Here is a 16,299-nt window from a genome sequence, read left to right on the forward strand (position 1 = left end):
GCTGTTACTGCTGGGAGTGAGAATCGCTGCTCTGCTCTTCGCACCGGGACTCTCTGGCGATCAAACAAAACACGCGGCCCTCAAGGGAACGGCTGCGCGGACCGTCGGGGCATCATTACCCTGCCTCAGGGCGGCCGGCCGCCCCGCCCACTGCGAGGGTCACCCCCTGTGTGTTCTTATTGCGGACTCTGCTGTTGTTTCAAGTTAGTTAACCTTGTCATTAGAAAGTCCAAAATCTATGTAACATACATTTTATTTGCAAGTTGGACATGACTTTAAAAGATGATAATTCCAATACATTTTGAGGACTGGAGGCTGTGGGCACGGTTATTCTCCTGGCAGGGAGGGGAAAGGGAAACAGGGCGTCCACTTATCAGGACACTTTGGAGGTGCCTCCCCAAGGCCTCAAAAACGTGCGTGGCTTTGACCAAACGAATATACTTCTAAGCGTTCCGTCTGTAGGAAGAAAGTATACGAAGAGGTGTATAAGGACGCCGATTGTATCAGCCCAATGTCAGAAGCACCGTCAATGCCCAACATTAGGAAGTCAAAGCATGTTACCCTACCCAGTGAAATATCATACACCCATGAAAAAGTCAAGGAGGTGGGAAAAATAAGCAAATTACTGAATAGTGGATGGAGTGTGATTATGCCTTTGCTAAAGAGTATATATGGAAAGATTGCAAGGTTAATAATCTCCTTCTTTGCTTACTAATCTGGAAATCAGTGGTTATGGTGGAAGTGACAGGTGTGAGCAGGAATAGCAGAATTATAAATATGGCCACCTGATGCAAATGTTCAGATGTACAGCTCGGTTTCAGAATTATCTCTGTGTCTGAACTCTGTGAGCGGGGACCGGCGACGGCCTGACCTGCAGCGCACAGAGCACTCGCTTGGGCTGCTGCGCTGTCCCGTGGTCCGGGGAGAAGGCGAGGGCCCGCCCGGGGTTGGCGAGGCCCAGGCTGCGACCAGCCTCCATCCGCGCATCACTGAATGCATGTTGTCTCTCCTGCAGCTACAACCCCTTCGACGGCCCGAATGAGAACCCGGAAGCTGAGCTGCCGCTCACGGCGGGGAAATACCTCTATGTCTATGGGGACATGGACGAGGACGGCTTCTATGAAGGTCTGTTAGAATGTGGCGGGCGGTTGGTGCATGTGGTGCAGCAGTGAGCGCTTCCCAGCGCCCTGGGGTCCCTAGCCTCACCGCTAGCCCTCTCTGCAGACTCTGAAGTGGGGGGAAGCGCTCCATTCCCAGGGTGCCGGAAAGTTCTAAACACTTCTCAGTTCTCTGAGCCTTGGCTCCGGCTGGTGTTGAAGGCTCTCAGAGAGAGAACGCAGGCGGGAGACCACTGCAGGAAAGAAAGGGGCCCCTTGAGACCACCCATGGCCACTAGTCTTCCTGGGAGGAGGAGCTAGCTGGGTGGGTGGCTTTGGTGGTTCTGGCACCAAACGGAACCCCTGGGAATCCCACGGAGCTGCACACGGCACTTTTCTGGAAAGGCTGCCTCCAGTTTCTGTTTGTGTGGCTGCTATGCCCAGGTTAGGAGCAAGGTGTTTGTGGCTCAGCCCCCAGGCCACGTAGTTTACATGTCTTGTTGGTCCTTCCAACAAACACGTACTGAGAGCCCGGTGTCCCTCAGGGCTGTTCACTCGTGGTGAGCGGCAAAGGTCCTGGCCGTCACGCGGTGTCGTTGCAGGTGGAGCAGGTGGTCAGTGGGCAGACGCAGGTACATCAGCGTAGTGGCTTCGGGTGCCATGGAGTAAACCAGACCGACTGCAGGGCCCTGGGCAGGCGGCAGCTGTGGGTGCTGGCAGGGGGACCTGGGTCCCCAGCGGGTGACATCTGAGTGGATCCCGTTAGGGCCGCACGTGCTGGGTGGTCGGTGACTCTGTCTTGCACTCAGCAGGTGAGCTCCTGGACGGGCAGAGGGGTCTGGTGCCCTCCAACTTCGTGGATTTTGTGCAGGACAGCGAGTCCCGACTGAGTGCGCTGGGGACCGAGCTGGGTCAGAACTTCATCAACCAGTCTGGCCTCAGCCTGGGCGGGGAGAACATTCTTGACCTGCAGTCACCCGCCCACCTGGACGCGGGCCTCACCGACAATGGGGCGCTGGAGGTGAACATCGATGACATTGGAGAAGACGTTGTGCCTTACCCTAGGAAAATCACCCTCATCAAACAACTCGCCAAAAGTGTCATTGTGGGCTGGGAGCCCCCGGCCGTGCCGCCGGGCTGGGGGACCGTGGGCGGCTACACCGTGCTGGTGGACCAGGAGCCGCGCCTGAGCCTGCCGCTCGCGGGCAGAACTAAGGCCCTGATCGAGAAGCTGAACGTGGCAGCCTGCACCCACCGTGTGTCTGTGCAGTGCGTGACGAGCAGGGGCAGCTCGGACCCGCTGCGGTGCACGCTGCTCGTGGGCAAGGACGTGGTGGTGGCCCCGTCCCAGCTGAGGGTGGACAGCATCACCCAGATGTCGGCCCAGCTCTCCTGGCTGCCCACCAACAGCAACTACAGCCATGTGGTCTTCCTCGACGAGGAGGAGCTGGACGTGGTCCGCGCGGCCAGGTACCAGTACCAGCTGCTCAGCCTCAGGCCCAGCACGGCCTACAAGGTCAAGGTCCTGGCCCGGCCCCACCAGATGCCGTGGCAGCTTCCCCTGGAGCAGAGGGAGAAGAAGGAGGCCTGCGTGGAGTTCTCCACGCTGCCTGCAGGTGAGCCTGCCCTCCCAGGGGCCCCCTGAAGGGGGGAGCAGCGTGCAGGGCTTGGGGGCAGGGCGGTGGGGGAGCAGAGGGGAAGCTGCGTGTATCCAGCATTACCTGGAAAGCCCCTTCGTCACCTGTGAAACACGGTGTGTGGGTGGGGGGGTGGGTTTGATACAGAGAGAGGTCGCTGGTGTGTGGAGCGTCATGGGGCTGGCAATGTTCCCTTTGCGCTTGCGTGACCAAGCGCTTGTCCTGTGAAAGGTGGGCAGAGTGAGGCTGGGGCCGTGCCATGAAAGCCCCTCCGCCTTCTGTCCCCAGGTCCTCCGGCTCCCCCACAAGATGTCACTGTCCAAGCCGGGGCCACCCCAGCAACCGTCCAAGTCTCCTGGAAGCCACCCGCCCTGACTGCCACCGGACTGTCCAACGGGGCCAATGTCACAGGCTACGGCGTGTACGCAAAAGGGCAGAGGGTGAGTTGCTGGGGCGGAGGTTCATCCCGGACGCAGATAAGCGCTCCGTGGGGGGGTGTGACCCCTGGGGGCCTCCTCCCTCCCTCCCTCCCTCCTCAGCCCCCCAACACTCACTCGGCACCAGCCACCTGGCCGCCCCAGGGCGCCGCAGAGCAGCGAGCGCCCCCACTTCTGTCCTGCCCCACTTCCCGGAACTCCCTGCCTGCCTCCCACTGATTGCTCACCCTCCTCTGCACCTTTCTCCTCCTTCTGCCCCGGGATTCAAAGGCCGCCTGCCTCGAGTGCCCCAGCATCAGTGCCCCTCTAGAGACGACAGGCTTACGAATCCCCTAGACCGACTCCTGGGGAGAGGGGCACTAACACGTGGCTGGGCCCTGACGCCAGCGTCGGGCCGCCTGTTAATGGCTTTCTCTGCGGCAGGTGGCTGAGGTCATCGCCCCCGCGGCAGACGGCATGGCCGTGGAGCTGGTACGGCTGCGGAGCCTGGAAGCCGCGGGGGTGACTGTGCGGACCCTCTCGGCCCAGGGAGAGTCTGTGGACTCCACCGTGGCTGCTGTCCCCCCCCACCTGCTGGTGCCTCCAGCCCCCCCGAGAACTGCTCCCACACCCAAGCCATTAGCAAGTGCCGGAGTCCCCGATACCAAAGATGACCGCCTGGGCCCCCACATCAAAGTGGACGGGGCCTGGGAGCAGGGCCGGGCGCCTTCCCACGGCCACATGCTGGAGCCACCCAGCCTGCAGGGGCGGCGGTCACCCTCCCCGAGCCGCATCCTCCCGCAGCCGCAGGGGACCCCTGTGCCCACCTCCGTCGCCAAGGCCATGGCCCGGGAAGCTGCGCAGAGAGTGGCCGAGAGCGGCAGGGTAAGGCTGCCCGCCCCCCCCCCCCCCCCCCCCCCCGCAGCCTGCGTGCCCTCCGGCCCCCCCTGGGGCTGCCTCTCAGGCTCCATCCTGATGGGATCCAAGGGTGTTTTACTTTGCGAATGGGGACCCAAATAACCAGAGGCCATGGTTGTCAACCCAGGGCTTAGAGGACTGCTGGGACCAGCCCCCCCCCCCCGCCCCCCCGGGATCCTGTATGTGTCCTGGGCACCTACGCCCTACCCGGGGCACCTCCTGCCTGCTCACGTCCCGGGTCTCCCTGTGTGTGTGTGAGATGCACAGGGAGACCCGTGTGCCTGAGTGCAAGCGTGGTGCAAGAATGAAGAAGTATGTTCGCGTGGCTGTGTTACTAGGGATGGTCTGGCCGTGGGGTCAGGGAAGGTGAGGCCGCAGTGCAGGTGTTGTGGTCGTGAGACGGGACGCCCCAGACACCGCTGTGTCTGCCATCGCTCACAGGGCCGGAAACTGAGCTGCAGCGGCGCTGCCCTGCCTGGGGTCGGCCTGCGTCCTCCCTGGGTGCCCGGGGCCCTGGCAGAGGCTGCGGGCTCAGCGGTCCTCCCAGCCAGCCTGCCAGCTCTCTCCAGGATGGGGACCCCTGGCAGCACCGTCTCCAAATGCTGGTGCTTGGAGACCCCTACTTCCTGAGGGTCCCAAGGGCTGGGGGAAGGTCAGGGACCGCCAGGAGGTCAGGCTGAGTGGAAGGTCACATCCAGGACCCCAGGGGCGGGGGAGGAGAGCCACCACAGGCCTGGCTTTTAGGTGGACCCCCGGTTTGTTCAGTGTTGGCCGCTGATACATAAGCCATTGCGTCCTGACCTGTGGACTGGACTGGAAAACTCCCGAATGTGCGCTTTCCTCATGGGCCACACGCTGCTCCGCCAGCTCTCAGAGCAGAGGCCCCACGGTGGTGCTTGGAGCGCAGAGACGCGCGGAGGCAGGAAGGCCTGGCAGCTGGCCCTGCCCCTCCCTCTCAGGCGGCAGCCGAGTCCCCCACCACCCAGACCCCACGGAGGGCCCTGGGGGCAGCCAGGGGCTGCGGGCTCCCAGCAACTCTGGGCAGTGGCGGGCAGAGCACACACCTGAGAGGTGGTGGTCACGTTGGGAGCCAGGCTTGTCCCTGGGACCCACAGGTGACTTCAGCAAGGCCAGCCTGGTTCTGATGAGTGTCGCGGGAGGAGCGGGGGGCTGACCTGCGTCACAGCCCGGGAGGCCTCAGGAGCCCTTCCGGGACCCGGGGCCCTTCGTGTTGTGGCTCCGAGGGCGTCTGTGGGGTGGGCGAAGGGAGGGATCGAATGCAGAAGGCCCGGGAGTCTGGACGTCCCCTCCCCTCTGCAGCCCTGGGGTCAGGCAGCCTCTCTGCTGGCCCCATCCCGACAGCCCGTCACCCGCGTCTCTCCTCTCCTTCCAAGTTAGAGAACAGGAGCGTCTTCCAGGAGAGGAGCGGGCAGTATGCCAACTCCGACGAGGAGGAGGGCGGCTACGAGTCCCCAGACATCAGGAGGAGAGGCACGTCGGTGGACGACTTCCTGAAAGGTTCCGAGCTCGGGAAGCCGGTGAGTGCCGGGTGCCGCCGCTCCGCCCAGGCCTCTGGAGGTCAGGATGCCCCTGGGCCTCTGAGGATGGTGGCGAGGTGTCAGGCCACGTGACAGCCGTCTTAGTCGATTTGGGACGTTTAGATTTAGCACCACCTGTGCGTTTGGGGCCTCACTCGGGGACAGTTTCAGAAGCCGGCCTGTGAGGCCCCACACTGACTGGCCTCTTCCAGCAGCTGGTCATGGCCGTCTCGTGAGTCAGACGAGTAGTGGGCTGGATGCGGGCAGGGCCTGCGTCTGTTGGCCGCTCCGTGAGTCGGGCGAATGCTTGTGGGGCATCACGGGAGATTCAGACATAAAACCGTTGCTGTCCGGTGCTCCGAGCAACAAAACGTCCAACTAAGGCCCATGCGCAGGAAATCCAGCCAGTGTGCGTTTGTCTGCAGGTTCTGACCAGGCATCTTCCAATGGGCATGTCCTTGCACGGTGCCAAGAACTAAAATAGGGCAACAGGAAGGTGGGGCCTTAGAGTCCTAAAACTGGGGCCTCCGCGCTTGAAGACGCCCAGTACGCTCAACACATCCTTCTACAGCAGGGCAGGGTCAGGACCTCCACAGGCAAGGGTGTCACATCCTGGCTCTGCCGCCACCACTGAAGCTGTAGGCATGTCACCCAGCTTTTCCAAGAGTCGGCTTCTTTATCTGTAAGACTAAGTTAATTCTATGTGCATTAAGGTCTGCACGAGAAACGGAATGCCCAGCTAACCGTGACTACGGTAACAAAGGTATCAAATGGCCCCACGTCCCAGGGGGTCTCAGGTAGGAGGTTGCAAGGTCGATTCAGCTTCTCCACTGTGTCCGGGCTCTGGGTTCTGAATCTTCCATTCTTCTGACCTTTCTCATGGTTACAAAGCGGCTGCCATAGCTCCAATAATCACGCCCTCATAGGACAGCATCCCAAGAAGGCGTGAAAGAGGAAGGGCTTTCTCCCTGGCACGTCCCTCTCAACTGGGAGGAAAACGTGCTCCAGAACCTCTGTCAGACTGCGCACTCGGTGGGCGGGGTCACGTGCCCGCCTCCCACACACAGGGTTCCTAGGAATGGCTTACAGGTGGCCTCTCTGGCAGGTGATAGCCTGTCCCGTCCATGGGTAATTCCTAACCCATCCCCGGGTCTGAATCGGGTGACACTGTTCCCGTGCAGGGCGCTCTTTCCCATGGGCCTTGGAAGACCCCATCATAGCCAGCCTGGTTTCCATTAGTTCACCGGAAGCCCGCCCACCTGTGTTGTCTCCTTGGGGCCTCACTGGGAGAATTAGGCTCGTAGCTGCTCAGAAGCTGATGCAGCAAACTGCTCCAGCTGAGGACGTCCCAGACCACCCCTCTGGGGCACGGGGCAGGTGGAACCTTCCGGAACCTCCTACCAGGAGCGCTCCCACTGCCTCTTGCCCCACAGGCCATCTTTATCGAGGGCAGTACTAGAAAGTGGAGTATTTCCAGTCAGTGTGTCTCAGGTGCTCTTAAACACATTGGTCTGGTCATCCGCCAGGGAAACCGGGGACCTGTCCTCAGCCAGCACCGCCAAGCACACGGAGAACGCCGCTATGGTGTCTGTGCTCGTAACCCTCGGCGCGCCGGGTGTGCCGCTCAGCTGTTGCCGTTTCACTCCCTTTAAGGGCTCGGGGGTGAGAGAGGGTGTGAGACCACGGCTGCAGCCCCCCGGGGCGCCCTGTCGGGCTGCCGGCACTGGAGCCTGCACGTTACCATGGGCTCTCCATTTCGTGGGGGGCCTTTCTGTGACACCTCTGACGCTCTCCCCAGCCTCTTCACCGGGGCTCGGTCCCAGCTGGTGCCCGTGACAAGCTGGGCGTGGAGTGAGCACAGCCTCACGGGGCTTCCACGCTGGCTAGAGCAGGCTGTTCTCCAGGCAACCCCATGCTCGTGCATATGGGCACACATGCGCATGGATGTGTGTGTGTGCATGCATGCGTGTGTGCACGTGTGTATTTTAGACCCCATGCCATTATTTAAAATCTTAAACGCCTTGACAAGGTGCATAGATACCGTCTTCTCCCCCACGGCACCCCCCCTCTGGCGGGGCCCCAGCTGTCGGCCACTGGTGTGCACCTCGGGCTTGAGCCTGTCCAGCCGCTAAGTTGGAGATGCTGGTGGCACCAGAAGAGCCAAGTTTTCCAGCCCCGGTGCTCCGCCGGGAGCTGGTTCCCATCGGGGCTCAGCGGGGAGGCCCCGTCAGGCCCGCCCTCCGCCCTGCAGCGCGTGAGTACGGGGATGCCGCACCCCGCGCGGACGCCCGACACGTCTCTGCGCTCACGAGCCAGCAGGGACGGGGTCGTCGAGGAGAGCCCAGCGGGGCTGCTCTCACCGAGAGGGGGCTCACGCGGCCCCTCCCCGCCGCAGCCGCCCTGCTGCCACGGAGACGGGTACCACACGGAGAGCAGCCGTGGCTCGGACCTCTCGGACATCATGGAGGAGGACGAGGAGGAGCTGTGCTCGGAGATGCAGCTGGAGGGCGGGGGCCGCCGGCGTCCCAGCGGCACATCCCACAGTGCCCTCAAGGTCAGTGCCTTTGCTGGGGCTGCGGGTCGGCTCCTTTCCCACCATTGAATGTGCATCCAGGAATTCCCTGTCCTTTTCGGTCTGTCCTCTTTGCTAAAAGCCTGGGTGAAGGCGTCTGGGAGCGGCCAGTTGGCACCCTCCTGGGGGCACCCAGCTCCGCATCGGGAAGTGAATGGCAAAGAGTTGAACAAGGAAGACCCAACGCCCACACCCAGGGAAGGGGCAGCCAGGAGAGCAGGGCCGGCCTGCGTCAGAGCTGGGGGTCGGGGACCCCTGGGCCGGCTGGGGACTGGGGAGGGTCAGTGACGGAGCTGGACTCTGCAGGAGGGCAGGAGGGATGGCCGTCCTGGCGGACAGTGGGGTCAGACACCTCCCTCATCGGAGATGGGGCATCCTCAGCATCCCCTCAGTGTGGCTGTCAGCGGAGGGCTTGATGGGAGGTCATGTTCATGGGCTCCGAGCCCAGTGAGAGGCTGGCCCTCGCGCGTCCCTGTCCTCATCTGGGAAGCTGGCTGCCCCTCTCCTGGTTGCTCTGGCCCAGGGGTTTATTCATCCCACGGGCAGTGCAGGCTGCTCGGCCCTGTGCGCCCAGTCCCGCACTGGGCCAGGGTGCAAGGAGGGATGTGACCCCTGCCCTCTAGTCCTTCCCAACCTAGTGGGGGAGGCAGATGGAAGGGTGAGCACCGGTAGGACCTCTGTGGGTCTTTTGGATGGATAAGGCTTTGGAGAGGACACTCAGGCTGGAGGAGAAAGGGCCAGCGTGGCATCTCTCAAGAACTCGGGGCCATGCGGTTTGAATGGTAGACAGAAGCAACACCCCAATCTGCTGCCAACCCAGGGCATCCTTGCAAAGAAAGGCTGATGGCTGTCCTCCTGCAAAGGCTGGCACTGAAGTCCATGCCAGGTCCCTACGCAAACCCTGCATGGTTGCAGCGCCTGCTCCTCCCGCCGGCTCCTCGCCCCCTGCCCCGCCAGCTCCCCAGGTCACCCTGTCCAGCAGGACTCAGGAGCCTTCCTTGATGGAGGAAGGCCCCTGGCTGCCCCGTGTGGGTCCAGTCTGATCTCCCCCAAGACTCCTCAGGACTCCCAGCTGGGCCAGTGAAGCACACGTCCATGTCCCATGATGCTGCTCCTTTTGGAGGTGGGAGCCCCTGGGGTGGTGCTCCCTGAGAACTGCTGACAGAGAAATGGGAGGTCACCCTCTCCCAGCGAGGAGGCCCAGAGGGCAATAAGGTCGTTACAACTCGCTGTGGCCATATCCCACAAGCGCCGTCCCCAGCCCCTTGGGAGCAGCTGAGCAGGACATCACAGGTGGCAGGAAGTGGGCTTGAGGATGGGGCAGGAAGCAGGGACCAAGGACGGGCAGGAGCCGGGGCTGCCCACAGTGTCAGGGTCACTTTAGTTTGTGCACAGTGTTCTGACAGTTTTAGAAATCAGGGCATCTCTCAGGCAGATCTGGATTTCTGGCTGCTTCTAGGAATTCCAGGACTGGGGTGGGGCCTGGTGCCCCTGGCCCACTGAGCCGTGGCTGCCCCGCATGGCCCTGCTGGCCCCGGGGAGCTCGGGTAGACCCCTGCACTCCACCGCAGCCGCGTTCACTGTACTGTTCCCGGAGCCGATGGCCTCGCTGTCCTGTGGGCAGCAGAGTGCGTGCCATCCACCTGCCACTGGCACCCCGCGGGCCCTGCGCGCCGGGCAGACACCGCACAGGTGCACCTGCCGCAGCCCCGTGCCCACGGAGCCCGCAGGCCAGTGGGGAGGCAGGCAGGACGGTAGGTCATGCTGTTCCCACGCAGGGTGTCCAGCGAGCGCCTGGGAGCTGGCTGGGGGAAGGGCGGGGGCGTGCCTGGCCTGGAGGGCCAGCCTTCCCAAAGGTGACCCCCACCCCACCCCGCTGCTCCTCCTGCGCAGCAGAGGCTGAGGCTGGGTGAGCAGCGTGGGCCCAGGGGAGCCCGCTCGGGGCCGGGCCCTCGGCAGTCTGGACGTGGCTCTCCGCTCGGGCCTCGAAGTCCAGGACATGGAGGAGGGTCAGGCAGCCTGCCGGGCCTTCGCAGACACTGAAGGGCAAGACTGGGGCAGACACTGGTCCCAGACACTTAGGGGGCAAGGAGGGATTTCAGCTCAGTGCTGGAGAGAGGCTGACAGAGGACAGGGATGTTAGCGACGTGGCCCGGCCACACCCAGTGCCCAGTGGCAGCTGCCCTGAGACTGGGCTGCAGCTGGCGGGCAGCGGGTGGTCTCCCTGGCACTCTGGGCACAGCGGGCTCCCAGAAGCAGCCCCCTTGGTCCACAGGCAGCGTCCTGCCTCCGTGCCATCGGCGCTGCCCAGCCCCCACCTGCAGCCTGGTTTGGCGCACGGTCCACCTGTCGCCGCTGCTCCTGCCTGGCCTGGCTCCGCCCTGTTGCCTGCTCCGCTCCCTTCTCATTGCAGAGCCTGGCCAGAGCATGTCCCGCCCCGCCGCCCGGCAGCACGCTCCCCCTCGGGGCCCCCGAGACTAACGCTGTCTGTGTTTTCTTCCCGCCCGTGGCCCCTCACGCCTGCGCGCATGCCGTCTGTGCATGCGTCCCCTAGGAGTGCCCTCAGCATAGGACCTCTGGAGGGGCTTTCCCGGAGCAGCCCGAGTGCCCCCTGCAGGCCCTGCCCGGCTCCAGGCTGTTCAGTATCCCCGAAGTGGCGGAGGAGGACGCGGAGCCCTGGGAGTCCCGGCATAGACAGAGCCTCGGGGGCTTGTCGGGGACCTGGGCTCCTGTGACGCCCAGGCTCCCCGCTGCCGGGCCCCACGCCGAAGACCCCCTTCTCGAAGACAGAGGCTTTCGGTTCAGCCGCTCGGCCACCAGGAGCCCAGATAGCGGCCTGGACTGTGGGAGCGAAGAGGAGGACCCGCGGTTTGGCTCCTGGAACGTGGCCGCCTTGGGCAGCCCGGGCCCCGGCCTCTGTCCCTGCAGGAGCCTGAGGCCGCTGCTGGCCCGGCGGCGGACGCTGACCCGGCAGACCAGCATCGAGGAGGACTTTGGGGAGCAAGTGGACCCCAGCGCCGTCTGGAGCGCCGCCGCCCGCCCGAGCCCCGAGACGCCCGCCCCTAGGACACCTGGCTGGGAACAGCCCATGGGCCTGGACCTCTGGAAGAAAAGCCCCAAAACGCCCCCCAGTAGGGCGACTGCCCAACACGCACAGGCTCCTCCCCGAGTGGCAGCAGGCCCCGTGGTGTGTGACGTGAGCCCTCCGCGCCTCCGCTTGCCAGACCAGCCCGTCCGCTCCTTCATTCCCTCCCTGTTCGGGCGCCTCCGGGACCCTCGCGGGCTGTCTTTCCTTCCCATGCCGTTTGGTTGACTGGCCCCTCGCTGCCCAATCTTCTGACTGTGCTGAAGATCTTTGTTTTGCTTTCGAATAATGATCCCCCACCCCCGCCCCCAAATCAGCGATGATTATGGCTGCTTCAGTTAAAGGACAACTGAATCTAAATTTTAATTAAGGGTTAGCTGAACTACGATTGCCCCAAAGGTTGACAACACGTACGTTTTCCCAAAGGAACGCAGGGACTGGCTTCCGACCCCCGGTGTTACGGAGACTTTCCTCTTGTTGTGGGTGGGGGTTTGCTGCTGCGGTCACTGCCGGTGTGTGGCCTTTGCCCGCAGCCACAGAAAAGCACAGTTACTGGAGAGAGCCATTTGGCATACTTCCCAAAGGATTTTTATCCCTGCATCCAGTTCTCGGAATGAATTTTCCGTCATCAACTCTAGACACGCCCTCCCCTTCGCTGCCCCGCCTTGTCTCCCAGGCTTGTCAGGGGGTGTCAGGGGCGTCATTCACCGCTACATTGCGACCCCTTTCCAGAGCCTTTGCTCCCGGCATTCCCGACCCTCCAGTGAACACCCAAGTGCGGGCTCAGGTGGGACCAGCCTGGCTGGGAGACAGTGCAGCTCGCCATCTGCCCACTAGGGGCTCTGACCCACGGCCCCAGGGCTGCACCGCAGACCAGGGCCCGCCTTTAACAAGCCCTCTTGTCACCAGAGCCCGGAACCCCGAAGCGTTGCTCCGTCCTCGTCCCTGAGAGCGTCCCGACTCAGACTGCTCACAGGGAGCTGGAGGTTTTGCTCTGACCCTCTGGTTGGTTCTAACGAACCTTCAGTGCGTGTTAGCAGCACCGAGTGTGCCTTCAGGTCAGGGCCAGGACGCTGCCTTGAGCTTCAGACACCCGGAGACTTCTGTCTGAGTTTCCGGCAAACTCACCTACGACTTTGTGGCCGTGCACCGTTTTCCCACATGTGTGACCATGGGAGGAGGGCCTGTTGCTCAGGGTGGTTCGTACCTGGTCACAGGGGCCACCAGGGGCATGAGCTGTATTTAAGCCATTTCATTTTGGGTCAGAATATTGGGCTTCTGCAGCAGGAGCAGCACCACAAAGATGGCCCCCGAGGAATTCCTTCCGCTCTGCCCCCCTGCTGTGGAAGTCGGGGTGCCTGGGTCAGCGGCCTTGTTGCCCAGGTCCTTCAGCTAACCTTTCAGTTAAAAACTAAGTTTAGTTGCCTTTACAGCTTCTGCTTCTGAGTTGAGTTGATTTGGCTGACTCAGTCCTGGGCTCTGAGGGTGGCAGGGCTCATGACTGGGTCATTTTATCTTCAGATTTTAGGAAACCCGGCATCTGCAGGACGGGCTGACAGGCTGGACTCCGTGGGCCGGAGGCTCCCCCACGGCAGCGTGGGCCCCCGGAGGTCCCGGCCGGGGATGGGCCCCTCCATCGGTGAGTGCGCCTGCTTGATGCCCTTGTCTTTCTGTCACCCACAGGGCACGTGGCTGTGTAGCCCTCCATCCAAACATATTTTTTAATGATCGGGAAGAGCATTTTCATCTAAACAGGGGACTCTCAGTTAGTTGTGGCAGAAAGAAGCAGAACAGCACAAGGGAAATAATACCTGTTTGTCAGGATTCTCACAGAGAAGGTCCCACTGTAGTTCCAGAAGACGAAAGTGAATGGTGCTCAGCAGCCCCCCAGAACGAGATGCGCACCCGATGTCTCGACATCTAGAGAGGAGAAGTTAGAAATGAAGTGCTAGATGAGCGAGGCCACCTTTTGGAAAGGCGTCCTCTTTCCTGCGGGTGTCCCTGCCCAGAGAGGAGTGGCCCCTTCCGTGTAACAGTGACTGCACAGATCTCCGACCGAGTCCCACCGAAGGGAGAGGAGCGCCCAGGCGTGCGATGGCGGTCGCTAGCACCCCGCGGAACCTCAGCTCTGTGGGTCCTGCTGTAGTCACACTGTTTAGATGATAAGGTTAGAGACTGGGGACAACAGATCTTGCTGTTGACTGTCCACAAAGCCAACATCTGCGTGGAGCCGTGAATGGGCCGCTGTTGAAGCTTTCTTCCCTCGAGTAAGGTAGATGGCTGAGTTTTTAGAGGATCCAAGCATCCTGAAAAGATCCCGAATTTAAATGATGTAAAGCGCTCGCTGTATTTGGAACATCCACTTTCCCCCAACTGAGGTGCTTTTTATTTTTTCCACGAAATGTTTCTGCTGGTGGCAGAAGCCCATGGCTTGGTTGTGTCTGCATGCCCTGTCCTTGCGCACACCCGTGATGCCCTGCCAGCGCACCCCGCGTGCTCCTGGGCTGGTGACAGGGCTCTGGCTGGCGGCTGTCCTAGCCCGGCCCTCTTCTGATGACAGAGCGATCCTCACTCACTTGCTCGCTGACTGGAGCCTCGCCGTCCGCCCGCAGATAACCCCTGTTCTCTCTCTGTCTCCACATACGTGACGATAGAGATGCACATTCATCTAGATCAGCAGTTCTCAACCTGTGGGTCGCGACCCCTTTGGGGTTGAAGGACCCTTTCACAGGGGTCGCCTAAGACCATCGGAAAACACATATATAATTACATATTGTTTTTGTGATTAGTCACTATTCTTTAATTATGTCCAATTTGTAACAATGAAAATACACCCTGCATATCAGATATTTACATTACGATTCATAACAGCAGCAAAATTACAGTTATGAAGTAGCAACGGAAATAAGTTTACGGCTGGGGGTCACCACACCATGCGGAGCTGTAGTGAAGGGCCGCGGCCTTAGGAAGGCTGAGAACTGCTGCCCTAGACGATGGTCCCGCAGGATCTAGGTGCATGTCTGCCATGACACCTAGCGCCGCCCCTGCACATGCGCTGGGGTTTCAGAAAGAATCAGTGTCTCTGCTGGGTGGGAGGTGCCAGGCAGCCATCACGCAGGCGAGGAGTGCGGTGGGGGACAGTCACGTGTTCAGAGCCGAGGGCACAGCGTGCTGGCTTGTCACAGCGTGACCAGTGGCGCGCGCCCCGGGGCCCCCGCTCAGTGCTCTGCCCCGCAGAGTGTGCAAGGCGGGTGGTGGCCTCGCACCCGCGCCCGCACGCTGCCTGCGGGTCTCAACGATGACGCGTCAGGGGGCCCGGGCGCCCGGGCTCCGGCGACGCCCCAGCCCCGGCCTGCACGCCTCACGCCCCTAGATGAATACGGCGACCGGGACCGGCTTTCCCCCGACTTCTACGAGGAGTCTGAGACCGACCCCGGCGCCGAGGAGTCCCCAGCCCGCATCTTCGTGGCCTTGTTCGACTACGACCCGCTGAGCATGTCCCCGAACCCCGACGCCGCGGAGGAGGAGCTGCCCTTTAAGGAGGGTCAGATCATCAAGGTGGGGGCGCGCTGTGCCCGGGGATGCTGGGGGGCGCGGGCCTGGGGTCCCCGGGGCGGGGAGGCTCAGAAGGGGTTGTGACCCTCGTCCTGCTGGTGCCCTGGAGGGTCACACACGAAGTGTCCCTGGTGGTCGAGCGTTCTGACTGCCGACCCCACTGTCTTCGGGAGGAAACGACTCCATGAGTGCTCCCACACCCCACCAATCACCGCACTGTAAGCTGGTGACGTCATTCTGAGCCCACCAATCACCGCACTGTAAGCTGGTGACGTCATTCTGAGCCCACCAATCACCGCACTGTAAGCTGGTGACGTCATTCTGAGCCCACCAATCACCGCACTGTAAGCTGGTGATGTCATTCTGAGCCCACCAATCACTGCACTGTAAGCTGGTGACGTCATTCTGAGCCCTCCAATCACTGCACTGTAAGCTGGTGACATCATTCTGAGCCCACCAATCACAAGGCCTCGGCTATTCTCCCGTGGCCACAGGTCTACGGTGATAAGGATGCCGATGGCTTCTACCGCGGGGAGACCTGCGCCCGGGTCGGCCTCATTCCTTGTAACATGGTCTCTGAAATCCACGCCGACGACGAGGAGATGATGGAGCAGCTTTTCAGACAAGGCTTCCTGCCTCTCAACACGCCCGTGGAGAAAATAGGTAAGAACGGCCCCTGCCCGTCTAGGCCCGCTGGCGGGGCTGTTCCCCCGGCGGCCACGAGCGTGTTACTGCACCAGAGGCACCTGCAACTTCACCACCGACTGTCCTGGGGCGCGACACACCCTACAGAGCAGTGTGGTAAGGGTCCCGCTGCTGCAAGGATGCGCATGCCCCTTAATAGGGACACAGGTGACCTTCTGACGGAGGTGAAGCCCCGGCTTGCTCACCAAAGGCTGACGTGACTTACTTAAGAAATGGGCGCCTGCTTCCCCCACTGTCAGGTTGAGATGCTGACTCCCAGGGTGAAGTGTCAGGAGGTGAGATGTTAGGGAGGCGATGAGGTCATGAGAGTGGGGCCCCGTCATGGGATTAGTGCCCCCAGAGAGCGGACCCCAGAGCACTGGGCCCTGTCCTCTCGGGAGGACGCCTCTGTGAACCAGCGAGTGACCCATCACCAGACACCAGGCTTTGAAGCAGCGTTACCTTTTTGCTCTTTATTTCTCCACTGGGCAAGCAGCACCATTCTTTAAAAAGTGTTAGCTTTTTCTAAATATGGAGACAGATCAGTTTTACGTCTTTCATCGTTAAGGTTTCAGTACAAGAAAACACGAGGTTAACTTCTAAGTCAGACTTCAAAGACAAGAAATCAATGGTTCTAAGAATTTACATAATTTTAAGGAAATTGCAAATGCAATGAAACGTGTCATCCTCCCTGGTGTCAGTGAAATGAGGTTTCATGCGGGTCTGCTGCCCACACGAAGCCCATGAGCCAGAGCTGTTGGCGCCTGCCCGCTGAACCCTGCCTTTCGTGGTTGACC

General features: G+C 61.6%; 1 protein-coding gene across 1 annotated transcript in view; it reads left to right on the forward strand.

Moving 5' to 3' along the window:
* The window catches only part of RIMBP2 (RIMS binding protein 2), an 88,643-nt gene that overhangs the window by 66,409 nt on the left and 5,935 nt on the right, over positions 1-16,299 (forward strand). Inside the window, exons 10-19 of the mRNA XM_090291044.1 lie at positions 1,016-1,125; positions 1,910-2,713; positions 3,023-3,174; positions 3,595-4,035; positions 5,463-5,606; positions 8,002-8,160; positions 10,733-11,365; positions 12,785-12,902; positions 14,637-14,821; positions 15,313-15,481. Coding sequence (XP_090147170.1) covers positions 1,016-1,125; positions 1,910-2,713; positions 3,023-3,174; positions 3,595-4,035; positions 5,463-5,606; positions 8,002-8,160; positions 10,733-11,365; positions 12,785-12,902; positions 14,637-14,821; positions 15,313-15,481 — 2,915 coding nt within the window. The remainder of the gene's footprint in view (positions 1-1,015; positions 1,126-1,909; positions 2,714-3,022; positions 3,175-3,594; positions 4,036-5,462; positions 5,607-8,001; positions 8,161-10,732; positions 11,366-12,784; positions 12,903-14,636; positions 14,822-15,312; positions 15,482-16,299) is intronic.

The sequence above is a fragment of the Furipterus horrens genome, unplaced genomic scaffold, assembly GCF_987537825.1.
Source record: "Furipterus horrens unplaced genomic scaffold, mFurHor1.1.pri manual_scaffold_11, whole genome shotgun sequence".
Taxonomy (NCBI): domain Eukaryota; kingdom Metazoa; phylum Chordata; class Mammalia; order Chiroptera; family Furipteridae; genus Furipterus; species Furipterus horrens.